Raw genomic sequence first — 13,968 nt, forward strand, 5'->3', positions numbered from 1 at the left:
GCTCCCAAAACTTGCTTTCCACCCTGTCTCTCTATACCAATATTTGTAAATGTGGTCCTTCAGTAGGACTCATTAACTGTTTCAAATTAAACTTCATATATATTCCAAAAGCATATTAAAAAAACTTGCAAAACAGAACTGGTGCTAAAACTACCATAACAAACATGCTTGACTATATTATTTGCATATATACACCCAGGAGATGCAATACAAGCAGAAGAAACATGAAAAATATTAGAAATCTCATTACACTCATTATTTTAGAAGCTGTTTGATCATTTTGAATTTTAATTTATAAAACTTAAGTTTACAAACTGAGACTTTATGGGCATTTAGATTCTGACATCATCTGCCAAAAAGAACAGTATACGTTTAGCTGCAGAAAAATGTGAACGTACAGTAACTGAACTGGCAGAAATTAAAGCTAATCTGACTGTCAGCTGAACCATAAGATCTCTTGAGCAAATGGATCCCAACATCACAGAAAAAACATAATATGCAAAGTAATTCAATATAGCAATGTAAATCTGAACTACTGCATAAAGGTATAATTAAAGGTATAATTAAAATGTGTTTGGATAGTTTACTTGTGATTGTATGCTGTATTATAAAATTGAATAATTATTTTTTATTCATAGTAAATGTTACAGAAGTCTCCTTTCTGCCTTTGCTGGTAACTATTAGCATTTGCTAACTGAAAATATAATCTGACACTAACAGAAACACTTCACTGCACTGATTCCATGAGATCCTTTTAGGTGATTTAAACATTCTAAACCAATCACTCAGAAATGTCTACCCCTGCATTACACACAAGAAAATGGGAGCACAGGAAGTTTAGTTGATTTAGAGTCATGATGATATTGGTAGAGATACGAACTATTCCATAAACTATCTGGTATTTTCCACTAAGATAACAACATCTGATTGGTTTAAAAACTACAAAGCATTACAGGCATCATTTTAAGCACAAAAGATATTAGGAGATGAAGTCAGTGTACAACAATACAGTAGTTGTTATCGAGTTTGTAATTCCATATAATCAACTTCTCACGGGGAATTTTAATTATTTCATTCCTTTCCTCTGCACCTTCTCACAAGAAAATCTTAAATACAGTAGCCTTGATTTTAAAAGCTAGAAAAAGAAACTTACCCAATTTAAGACCTGGTCCTAACATAAGACCTGACCAAAAGTCACCAAGAGTATTATCCCATATTCTGACTCCTATAAACTCTACTCCCACCTTTGTTGTGTCTACCTCACACCTTGAATTTTTAAGTGTTGGTGCTGAAATAGTCCACTTTACTGCTGTAAGCACAGCACCAGCTGTAAAACAAGATTTTATTTCCATGTGAGACAAGATCTCATCTTTACCTTTAAGACTCTTAACAGAAGAGTCTATGTATCACCTATCACTGCCCTTATTTCTGTGTTCTCAGTGCCTTACAATTTTTTTTTTAATCACCAAAAGATACTGCACCTTAATAAAGCCACAGTTTCATCCTCTTAAGAACCCTTTCTGGAACATCTGTAAACCCTATTTATCAAGCTAAATATGCTTATGTCACCTAACTCCTCAACTATTTCTTTCATTCACATGTCTTTAAATTCCCTTATTCTTTGTGACCAGATTACTAAAGTAATGAGATGCTGGATCACCCCTTGCCAATACATCTAAACATTATTTTAATACAAAGAAGTGCAGTTCATTCTTCAGGGGAAAAAATGAATGAAAACTACTAAAAGGAAGCTTCTATCATGCAAAAAAAACTTGGTACTATTATATATTTTCACAAGATAAATATCAATTAAATGTATATACAATCTGCAAGTTTGTATACGCACAGAAATTGGTAATACAAAACTCTTCTTTGAAATAGTTTAACCACAGCAAGAAGTAAAAACCCTACTTACTGAAACAGCTATCATGGTGCTGTCAGGCCGCCATTCTGCTTGCTTATAAGATCCAAACTGAGAAGCTGCTTTTGATAGCTCCTTGTAGCTTACGATTAAGACACTGGGCTGGAGAGAAAAAAAAAAAAAAAATTACATCTCATACCTAGAAGGAATGGGATGTTTCTTATATAGTGATACAAATGTCAACAACTATGTTTCCTTAACAGCAACCACGTTTCCCTTGAAGACAGAGGTTAAAAAATTAGCACATATTTGACAATGCATTACACAATGGTCCTTTTAAAGGGAGTTTATGCAGAACTCCTGCCACAGTGTCATTCCTAATCTCACTCTTTCAAACCCAGGACATTTAAATAGAATACTTAATTTGCTCAGAAAGGAGTCATTACAGAATACAGAAGTAGTTTCAAGTTAGACAAAGTGTGACTAATGCTTAAGATGAACAATAGCATCTCAAACAGGCTCCTATAATGAAAGGACTATTAAATTAACTAGGATGAAATAGTCTATAGAGTATTTGGTACAAACTACTTGCTTAGTTTCTACTAAATGAATGGGCCATTGTATTAAAGAGAATGATAATCAGGAAATCTGTTTTATATCTCTTCAAAAACAGGTTGCCAGAAATTGTGCAGAAAATCCACCTCTACAGTTTGCTGAAAAGATTTTGCATATGATGAGATGCACCCATTAGCACCTTTCCTCCCGGGAATGGAGAAGAGCTTTGGGGTCATGAAGTCCAGACAATGCTACCACAGGCACTAAATCTTCATTCCCTTTCACGAAAGCAGTTGAGAGCTGTAACACAAAAACCTAATGAAAAGTTACCCTTCCTCGCTCCGTTGCTTACAAACATTCTTCCTCCTTAAATATATTTAAGAACTGTTTGTACTTTCTTGCTCTTGAACCAATAACAGCTTTCAGCTTAGATAGGTATTCCCCCTTCTGCTACCCTCCACCACTGGGAGGTAGGGACAGAGAAATATGCGCATATATATTAGTTAGACGACAACTGTACTTCCTCAGCCTTCAGTTAAATTAAACAAGCTACACTTTTCTTTTTGTAAAAGAAGTTTCCCCTCATCTCTGTAGCAGATGCTCTCCCTAACTTTATCAATGCCAATTTTTCTTCAGAGTTGTAGCAGCAAACTCTGTACCAAAAAGAGCACACTTCTCCAGCCCCTGGAAGGGAACCAAAAGGCTAAACAGGAATCACTCTTTTTGCTGAAAGTAATCATGAAACTGCTTGGCAAAGCTTGTCATCCACCACTAGGACCACAGGTGATGGCAACTTACTATTGTTCTTAGTTAGTTTACTTGCTCAAACAGCAGAAGCTGGTACAACAAATCTAAAAACATTAATTCTACCCAGAAATCACATGGGTGTCTGCTACCCCAGAATTCAGTGGGTATCTCCTACCATCATATTTGGAATCAGTTGCTTCCATTTCCCTTAAGAAAAAGTAGAGTTACAAACAAATTAGTTTAAAAGGAAAAACAGTATGAAACGAAGTAATCAAATTTTTTCACCTTACATATAAATAAGAAGCTGAATTAATGTTACACAGGCAGTCTTGGCCTTGGTAAATTCATAGTATGGCTTTGCATCCTATAAACAGCATTATTACTTAAATTTCACACCCACACAGAACTGAATTATCCAAAATAAAGTTAAATATTTATACTATAAAGTATAACAAGTGAACTAATCTTTACCCTAAGAACTATTTACACCAGCTTTTTCAATTCATGTGGCTTCTTTTGCAAATATTTGCAAATGAAATTATCTAACATTAAATAGATAACTAATCATTCTTAACAGATTCTTACTGATTGTTCTCATGAACTACACAGCCTTTCACTGCTTGGCTTAGACCCACCTTAACTGCCTCAGGTATCCAGAGAAAAAGTGCCTTGTGACAGTACAATCTTGGTAATCTGTATCATTAGTGCAGATTTGGAGACAGATCTTAAAGCACTTCTGTGCTTCAAGCATTTTAGCAGCAGACAAAAAAAATTGTAGAATTTCATTAGTGCTTTCTATATTGCTACTTTTACAGAACATAATGACAATATTTATACTATAATGTTCTTGTGACATTTATTCACGAGAAAGCTGCTATTACACCTTAGAACCTGGAATAACATTCTGCATACACAGCACCTATAAAATTTATACAAATTGATTTCTAGACTGATCTCACTTTGTGCCTTACAGTGAGGACTAAAGGAGTTAACATTAAGAGCGCAAGTAATCATTTTTATCTTTTTGCAGTTTAAGTAGTTTCTTTTCTTATTAGAAAGCAGACCCAGTTCTAATTCAATAGGTCACAAAGGCTACCTAGCTAATGGTTAAACCATAAATATTTCACTGATACAATTTATTTCCACATACTCCACAACTCAAAAACATTATTCCATATGTGAGGAAAACCCTAACATACAAACTTTATACCCCTGTTTACAACCTTCCCACGAAAGTGTGAACTGCTACAAGGTTAACAAAGCTCGAAGAGCAGCTCAGTATCCTGCTCTGCTCATGTAAGAGAAAGAAATAGTCATTTTATATCTGAAGTCATTTATTACATCTGAAGTGACCAAGGATGTACAATGGCACAGGAGCATGTTCTATAAACAGGAGTATTTCAGCCTAATTTTAATTACTTGGCCCAAGCAGAGCAAGCCATTAAACACACATTTTAACAAAATTAAGGACCTAGTTAGTACAATACTTTTCTCTGGTTAGTTTTAGATATTTAACTCATAGCCTGTACAGAAACAGTAGGGGTTTAAATTCTATTACACAGAATTTTCTCTAAATCTTTAAATTTTTTTCTGTTGGAAAAACCACTCTCCACATCAGCTTCATGAAAACATGCTTTTTTCCTCTTCACACTTCTGTATGCAGCTACTAAAATTATAAGAAATCTAGTTAAGCACAACTAATGAAACATGCACACTGTCTCAAATAAGCCAAGATATTGATCCTCCTTCTTTATAATGCTTAAAATCTGCTTTCTGAAGTATTAATGGTAGAGCCACAGCTTTTGGAGAAACTGGTGATTCCAGAAACATAGCAAGTGACCTAGCAAATGAAGAGTTGTTTGAAAAAAAAAATTTGTCTACCAAACAAAAGTAAACACCTTCAGTTTTTAAGGAAGAAAGAACAGAAGACTAAGGAAGAAAGAACTGAGTAAGCAAGTCTTTACTCACTTTGCAACTTAAAACTAGCAAAAGCTTCCCAAAGCAGGTAAGAAGCATATCTGGCATTTTACAATCTGCTGCAGAGAAAATCTATTTTGATACAGTACATTTTGCCTCTCAGGAGGAATGTAAGGTCAGGCAAAACAGAAGCTGCCACTCACTTATGAACAGAACAGTGGAGGTGGATGCTCACAGGATAACAGAAAAGGTGAAAAAAAAAAGGGGGGGGGGGGGGGGGGGGAGGGGAAGATAATTTTAAAAAGAATATAGTAGTATCATTACTAAAGAGTACACAAATTCTCCAGTGCTCTAGTTAATGCTACTGAAAAGAAAGAAACAGAACTTCTTGTTCCCACAGTTAAATATACTTTATCTCCTTCCCTTCTTATACTTCATTCAGCTACCTTGGCTACCTTTTCACAAGAGCGCTTTCCACAGGAGCTCTTACTCCGAAATCTTTACACTTCTCAACAATGCCTTTCTAGCATAAAACACGATGTGAGATTATGATAACATTCACAAGAGACAGCTGAAAGCAAATGTGTTTTGGATGACCAATACTGAAATAGAGGAATTGCACTATTTATAAAACAGTAAGGTAGCAAGCTAGTTTCATGAGCAAAAGACATCTAACCCAAATTACTTTAAATCTCACTTTTGTTTCATTATTAGTTGTTGTTGTACATTAAGAATTCCTTTGGACTTTCCGCTAAGAAAGATGAGCTCTGCATCAACATCAGGACAAAATACCTAAGCAAACAATTAAAAAAAAAAAACCCACAAAACACCACACAAAACCAAACCCATGGTGAAATAATTTAAAATTGTTACTATTTTACTTAATTCTACCTGACCAAATACAGCATCTTTCCCATTTCCCTTTTTTAAGCAATAGCTATGAGTCTCAGAATACTGAACCATATAAAGTAGCTTTTATGAAGAAATCTATCCAGATATACAAACCCTGCAGCAAATTCTCCCAGCAAGCTTAGACACGGGGTATTACCACTTCACTTCTCTAAACACAAACATTCTACCACATTTGATGTAAATGCAAATCAAGCAGACATTTAAACCCTAAACTAAGACACGAATGCTGCTCTGTACAGGCTGTCTTTGAACAGTAGTAGTAGTAGTAGTAGTCTTTGAACAAAACAGGACAAGTAGTACAGACTTGAACAGCAGCCCTCATAGGAGCAAGTGTCTGTCCTAACCATGATGTTAAAGGGCTTCAAAGAAAATGATACGTTAACCAATTGGAGAGAGGTACAATCATTGTTTGTTTGACAGAACACAAAATGAAAAAATGAGTTTTCCTTAATTTGGATTCTGCGGTTTGACTGCTGCAGGTTAATGACAAACTGTGCATATAGTGGATTTAAGAAGTTAAGTAGGTCAGCAAATACAATGGAAAACTACTGGACTAGGTTTGAGAAGGAAACACCTAACAGCATGTATGCATTCAGACACTGAAGCTTCTTAGTGCTCTTTTATTTTTAGTTGGTCTCTAACTATTAATTCACTTGAACCCAGAAGGAAAGGGAGCAAGACAGGAACACTGCCATTTATAGTCACCCAAAAAATTACTAAAAATGTGAAGCAATAGTCTTGCTCAGGCCTGTGGATGGTCCTGTAAGACACCAGCACTCCCATAATTTTTACACAAAACAAAACAGTAGTTATTGTATCTATATTAAATATGAATAGCAAAATCATACCCTTGCTTAAATTCTAAGAATGTTGCATCAAGCAGCTGATATAGTCATACTCAAATTCTTATGTACTGCAAAAAGTTAAATGATTTTTTTTTAAATACTGATAAAGCTGCACTGAATCCAATTATTTCTGCCCAAATAATACCCAAGAACATTGAGAAGTTCTGAATGTTTTGCCTAGCCTAACCACAGCCAACATGTTCAGCTTGGAACTCCATTTTTTATTTTGCTCTTTTTATTGTAACTATAAATCCAAAGTAACTTGAATTTTAAACCCAAGTAAATTTCACAGTCCTTAATACTTCCTTCTCTCTTTTAAAGGATTCTCATCTTTAATGCCACCAATTCACTATTACTAATTTACTTTCCAAAGAATTTTTTACATTTAATTATGGCTTTCAGACACTGAATATCTGGAAGACCAGCAGTCTTTCCACAACTGTTATGTCTAGAAAGAAGATTCGTGTATTTGCTGAGAGCATACAACAGTATTAGCAGCTGACAACATGGTATTATGTATGGGTTTGGCCTTTTTAATGTGACATCAATACAAGAACCTTCATGGCTGCAGATAGTTGTTAAAATCCTAATATTCTCATCCCCTAACAATTTAGTATTCTAGACATCAAAAATTAATCTCATTTAGAATCAAGAGGCAATTTCTTTCAAAAACACTAATGTTTTGTTTAGTTTTACAAGACAAATGCTTCAACGCTTCATTAGGCTGTAGGCACAAGACAAAAATCAAAACCACGCTGTTCTGATGAGCTTACGATCTAAGTGACAAAGACAAGGCTGGGAGAAAACAGAACAAAAGCCTGGTGACACTGTGCACTTTATTTTGTCATTAGATGGTCTGTGCTCCACTTTAAAGGCTGAAGCTTTGTAGCTTTATAAACTAATAAACCAGAAAGGTTAGATGGAAAAAAGAAAAGCATGCATGCATGCATAAGGAAGAGGAAAATTCATTAGTAAGGACCAGAGAAAAAAAAAAAGATAGACCACAAAAAGCCATTTTGTCGGTAACAGAGATACAAGGTGGTGATAAAAGTATTTCTAAAAGCAGGGTTAATTATAAAAACATAACTCCTTTAATTCAGTTTTAAAAGCAGCTGGAAAGCCTAGAATCAGCAGAGCATCCATCCAACAAACACAGCAGACACAGCTCCCAATACAGTGCTTCACGTAAGCTACTGTGAAAGAGTCCAAAAAACCAAAATGCATAAGAACTGTCAATCACTACCTCTCCCAAGTGAAAGTTTTCAGTTAACCTACTCCTCAAAAATGCTGCCAATAAGAAAGGCCGTATTCTATAGACCTTTGCTGCTCCTCAGCCCCATGAATTGCCAAGTGCTTAAATTTGGATTAAATGGAATCGTGCGTGATGGAGAATAGACTCTCTAACCTCATCTCTGATCTCACACTGGCAGATGACTCTGTTATGTGCAACTAATTGGACAGTCAAAACTCATAACTGAGGATGCTTTTCTCTTCATCCAAGTACTTCTAAGATGTCTTTCAGGGGTCATCTATTTTATATTAATACAGGAGACACTGAAAACCTGGTAAGGCCTACTGAATATTCACATGACAATTTTACATTTCACATGATAAATGCATCAGTCTAACAGCTATTTCCCATTTCTTTAGTTATGTAACCACAAATACATCTTTATAATAGAAGCAACAGCACAACTGTTACTGTTATTGACTTATGAAAAGAAATGGCCTTCTCAGACTACTACTGATGGGTATCAGTAAGAGGTTAGCAGCTCAGGGGTTAAATTACTAAGGAAAAAACACAGCAGAAGAGGCATGACATCTTATTTTGCATTGATGCTATCTGTGTCATATTGTTCACAATACACAACCACTTACATCGTTATCAAGACATCTGTTGTCTATTTTGCAATCAAATTTCAGATAAAAATGCTACAAAGATTGTATCTAATCCTATCTAGGAAAAGGCCACATACAGTAATTCAGTAAATTATTCTGCTTACACTTCTGGGATGAAAGCATAATCCTGAAAGCATGGTGAAAACATAATTTTTTTTTCTTTTAATGGCCAACTGTAATAAAAAAGATTACAAAAACAACTGCATATTTTTTAAATATATTTTATTCATATATCATATGAACTATAAGCACTGGTGTCACAAGTAACTCCTTTTATAGCATGCCAAAATTCCAGGTTACGGAGATCACTTCTCTAACAGAAGCACAGTCCCCTGTTTTGTCCTATTTGTTTAAATAACATGTATGCTTAGATTTAAAGCATGAATCGAGTTCGACTCTAATACTGCAACAGCTAGAGACTGAAAAGCACGTAAGAGTGAGTTATGAGAGCTGTCTGAATACAGACTTATTCAGCATTCAGAATGAATATAGATTATTTGACAATCTAGGATTCTGACATGCATGCTTTCCCATAAGCTTATAGTTCATTTGGGTGATCTGATTCAACATCAGATCATCACAAAAAACCAGGAAAGTTTAAAAACAAGGGTAGATGTAAATCATAAGCTAAGCACCTAGCTAATTAAGAAATTCTCCTCAAAATGAGTACTTGGGCCAAGCTATTCTTGGCTTCAAAGAACTTACAAAACTGGTTTTGACTGGCAGAGTCATAGCAGATAGTCCAACAACCTCCAAGAGTTTTCATTAAATATTCAAGGCCAGTATGTATTCCTCTCATTGCCACAAGTTTGTTAAGATTAAAGAAAGGAAATACTGAACTATATTTATACATACAACTATGTCATCAGACTATTCTTGTTGCACCCAATTCACTCTTCAACACTTACGGGGGAATTCCACTCATCCATCACACCTCCTTCCTCAGTTGCATACATCTTCCCTTAATATCCAGAACCCTGGGGGTGAATATCTAGAATTCCCTGTACTGCCTCAAGCTCTTATTTCATGAGATAACCAAACCAATTTAAAATTAAAAGCCACTACTGTTAAACGAGTAACACTCTCAACCAGCCAAGTACAACGCTCCTTTGATCCCTTCATGAGCTGAAAAAAACAGGCCTCTATTTGTTCAGCAAGCTGAACAATCCTGTAAAAGCCATCACTAGTCCACCATAAGAGACACTAAAATACAGGTGCAAGCAGGAAAGATCATGACACTTAGGACTGCACAGCTGCCTTGTGAAACCTCACCTTTAGTTCCCAAGCCAATCTATTAAACATCAATTACCTCATTTTAGCATTTCAGAGTTTCTTTCATGAATTGAAGTTTCTCATTTCAAGCATCCAAGTACTTACCATTACCAGAATGAAAACATTGACAAGCTTTCCAGTGCCGTCAACGAAAACAGTTTCGCTGGCTCTTAGTATGAAGGAATCTTCTGAGGTACCTAGGCCAAAAATTTCTTCTGATTTAAGAAAAATACTTGGAACGGTGGCCTCCAAAGCGGGACGCATTTAATACAATCCATTGGAGTGCAAGAAGAAAATATTTTTTGTACCATGAATAAATAAAAGAAACTAAAAATTAAAAAATGTGTTTATTTCAGCTTTACCTCATTCTTTTTTTTTTTTCTTTTCAAACCCTGGAACAGGCGTCTGTCCTGATTTTGGTTGAGATAGAGTTAATTGTCTTCCTAGTAGTTGGTATAGTGCTGTGTTTTGGATTTAGGATGAGAACAATGTTGATAACACACCGATGTGTTAGTTGTTGCTAAGTAGCACTTACACTAGTCAAGGACTTTCCAGCTTCCCACGCTCTACCGACTGAGAAGGCTGGAGGTGCACAAGAAGCTGGGAGGGGGCACAGCCAGGACAGCTGACCCAAACTGGCCAAAGGGACATTCCATACCATACAATGTCACGCTCAGTACATAAACTGGGGGAAAGCTGGCCAGGGGGGCTGCTGCTTGGGGACTGGCTGGGGATCGGTTGGCGGGTGGTGAGCAATTGCAATCGTGCATCACTTGCTTTGTATATTCTTTTATTACTATTATTATTACTCCTACTACTATTTTACTTTATTTTATTTCAATTATTAAACTATTCTTATCTCAATCCATGAGTTTTCTCACTTTCACTCTTTCAATTCTCTCCCCCATCCCACTGGGGTAGAGGGGAGAGTGAGAGAGCGGCTGTGTGGTGCTCAGTTGCTGGCGAGGTTAAACCACGACAGTCCTTTTTGGCGACAGCTTCCTCGAGAGGTGGTCGATGCCCCAAGCCTGACAGTGTTTAAGAGGCATTTGGACAATGCCCTTAATAACATGCTTTAACTTTTGTTCAGCCCTGAAGCGGTCAGGCAGTTGGACTAGATGATCGTTGTAGGTCCCTTCCAACTGAAATAGTCTGTTCTACTCTACTCTATTTTTTAATTTCTATGTTGTGTATGCTTGATAATGTGCATACTAGTACAGTAGCACATGCATATAATTCATAAATAAGTAAATGTACACATATTGGGGGTGCATGCTCCAAAATGTTTTACCAATACTGGTGCATGATCAAAAACGTTCACCACTGATCAGTGGTCTTTCCTATCCACAACCCAATCTCTCCCTACAAAATAACCTGTGAAATATAGTCAAGGACTTCGTGGCTCAAAAACATTAACAGAATTCCATATGTTTTTACCTACACCATTTACCCCAGTTTCTAATCCTAATACCTATATTGTTTCCAAACCAGAAAACAATCCACACTTTGGGATAAACTTTCCTTAGTTCCATTAGTTCTTAGCACACGGTAGGTGAAAAGGAGCTTTAAACATTACCACCTCACTTGAAAAATACACATGCTGAATGTAAATTCACAGGCCTGGAAGTATTTCAAACAGCCCCCTGTTCTTGAAAAATTCAAAACAGAACTTCACCAGCCTCATCACCTCATACCTACATGAAACCTTTCATATATAGCTGAGATAGTAATAAGTCTTAACAAGAACGTTAGCCTGAAGGCTTTTCTAATTCAAGCAATTGAATTAGTTCAACCTGACCAGAACTTAGCCTTGCTCCAAAGAAGATACTTCTGACAAATGAAAACATTTTCTAGAATGCAATAGTTTTAGTTTGTTTTATAAAAGTCCAACATATGACTTTAAGCTTCACCTTCAAAAACAAAAAACAAAACCAAAAAACAACAAAACAAAAAAAACCACCACCCAAAACCCTAGCTATATGCATAAAAATAATGCAAGAGATTCTCTTAAAAAATTCCCTTAACAGAAACCTCTGTCTTACAGGATTTTGCCAACAGCCGGATGTCCACAGAGGTGGTGAGACTGTAACATACTTTTTAGTCTAAGATCAGTCAGTGATCAAGCCTGGCAAAGTCAGCACCTTCCTCAAAAGCACCCATTACATATGGAATTAAAATGTATTAAAACAATTTTAATGACCTGTAAGTTCACTCAACTTTTCTGCATCGAGTGAATTCTTTCATTGCTCTGTCTGTAGCCAGTTACACAACATTTAACATGTCAAAACAAGTCCAAGCATGTAAGTTAATGAACGTCGTCCTCAGGAACAGACCATAAAGTAAACTACATTCTAGACCACGGGGCACATCTTGAGAAGCATTCTACAAGCCTGTTCTTTTTTTATGTATTTTCCTGGAAAAGAAGATCAGTTGTGCCCTGTTGACAGACTACAACTATAGGTTTAACAACTGGCAAAACGTAGAAGAGCATACACTTTAGCTACACTATGTGCCACAAACCTAAGAAAAGAGGCCACATGATGATGTTCACACAGCATAGTTACTGGGCTGGTATGTCCTAGTGGGATACTTGTACAGGTTAAAAAAACAGCATCAGCACCCCACCCAGGAACTAACTAACAGCCATGCAGAGCACAACACAAGAGAAAGTGATGAAATCTCAGCATAATTTAAAACAAGATTTTAAGGCTATGGCTGTCATTTGATACTTTTCGGTACCAGCTTTCTAAAAGTGGATTGTTAGTTTTCTCCTGTAATCTGAGCTGAACTCTATAAATTATCTGGAGTGGGCGATATTTATAGACAGATTTAGGGTCTAATCCAGGCAGTATTTAAAAGGATCCAGCATCAAAATTTGAAGTCAATATCACAACTGTTTCACTGACTGCATCAAATCAAACTGACAAACAGCATTTTTGTTACTACACTAATTCAAAGTGAATTCAAAGCAAAGCATTTAATGTCAATTATTCACGTAGTCGCAAACTGGATGTTGCTAGAGCAGCAACTTCCATGCAAAAGCCATGACAATTCTTCTGTTTAGGGCCGCAAAACTTTTAAACTTTTCATAAAAGTTTGTGAACTTCTGTGTTATATCATTACACAGAATGTTATAGCCTGTTCTGTGTTTTATAAAAAATGTTTCATATCTCCTACATTCATATGTTCTTTTATATAAAACACAGAACATATGAAGGCAGAAGACATGAAGCATATTTGCAAAAAAAGCATTGCTACAAACACTCTTTATCTTAAGCTTCAGCGCTATTTAAAGTCAAAGCAAAAAAAAAAAAGTTGGTTAGAAGTCTCATTTTCAGGAATAACTGGTGTTAACTCCAAGTAGATTGATCTTATGTATTTTCTTAACACTACGTTGCTATCAGTAAACATCGTGGCTTAACCACTCTGATTCACAACTGATGAAGTAATCTGTAAGCTTTAGTCCCAAATCTTACAACTCTTTCTGGAACAGGAACGAAAAAAACATTTTACAGATGAGAGGGCTTTTCAGCTGGGAAAGTGGGGTCTGAGGGCTAACAGGAGGATGGATACTCACTCTGCAGTACCAGATGCTTAGCTCAGATGGGGATAACACTGCGAAGAAAGCTCTCTGGGGATCCGTCTGGATGTGAAGAGGTTGCTCCAGGGACTCCAGAGGACACAACAGCCGCTTGGGCCAGCCGCTGAGAAAATACATGGCTGTAGACTTCCCTCTTCCCGAGAAGCGGGCTCTCAGCTTACTCTAGCCTAGGCGGGGGACGGCGGGGACATCAACCGAAGGAGAGATGCAGGAGGGCTCGCTGCCCGCTCGACGGCCTCCGAACGAAGGGCTCCGACCACCGGCCCGGGGACGACCATGCATAATCACCAGCAAAGCGACGGTCCCCCTCGGCTCGCCACCGCCGCCCGCGCCCGGGAGGGGGGCCGCCAAGGCCTCCC

General features: G+C 36.9%; 1 protein-coding gene across 1 annotated transcript in view; it reads right to left on the bottom strand.

The window, feature by feature from the left end:
* RIC1 (RAB6A GEF complex partner 1) overlaps window positions 1-13,770 on the bottom strand; it is a 50,948-nt gene extending 37,178 nt beyond the window's left edge. The window contains exons 1-2 of the mRNA XM_009333548.1: window positions 13,586-13,770; window positions 1,916-2,023 (exon numbers count right to left, since the gene is read on the bottom strand). Coding sequence (XP_009331823.1) covers window positions 1,916-2,023; window positions 13,586-13,726 — 249 coding nt within the window. The 5' untranslated portion in view covers window positions 13,727-13,770. The remainder of the gene's footprint in view (window positions 1-1,915; window positions 2,024-13,585) is intronic.
* Between the last annotated feature and the right edge of the window lie 198 nt (window positions 13,771-13,968).

The sequence above is a fragment of the Pygoscelis adeliae genome, unplaced genomic scaffold, assembly GCF_000699105.1.
Source record: "Pygoscelis adeliae isolate BGI_AS28 unplaced genomic scaffold, ASM69910v1 Scaffold501, whole genome shotgun sequence".
NCBI classification, from domain to species: Eukaryota; Metazoa; Chordata; class Aves; order Sphenisciformes; family Spheniscidae; genus Pygoscelis; species Pygoscelis adeliae.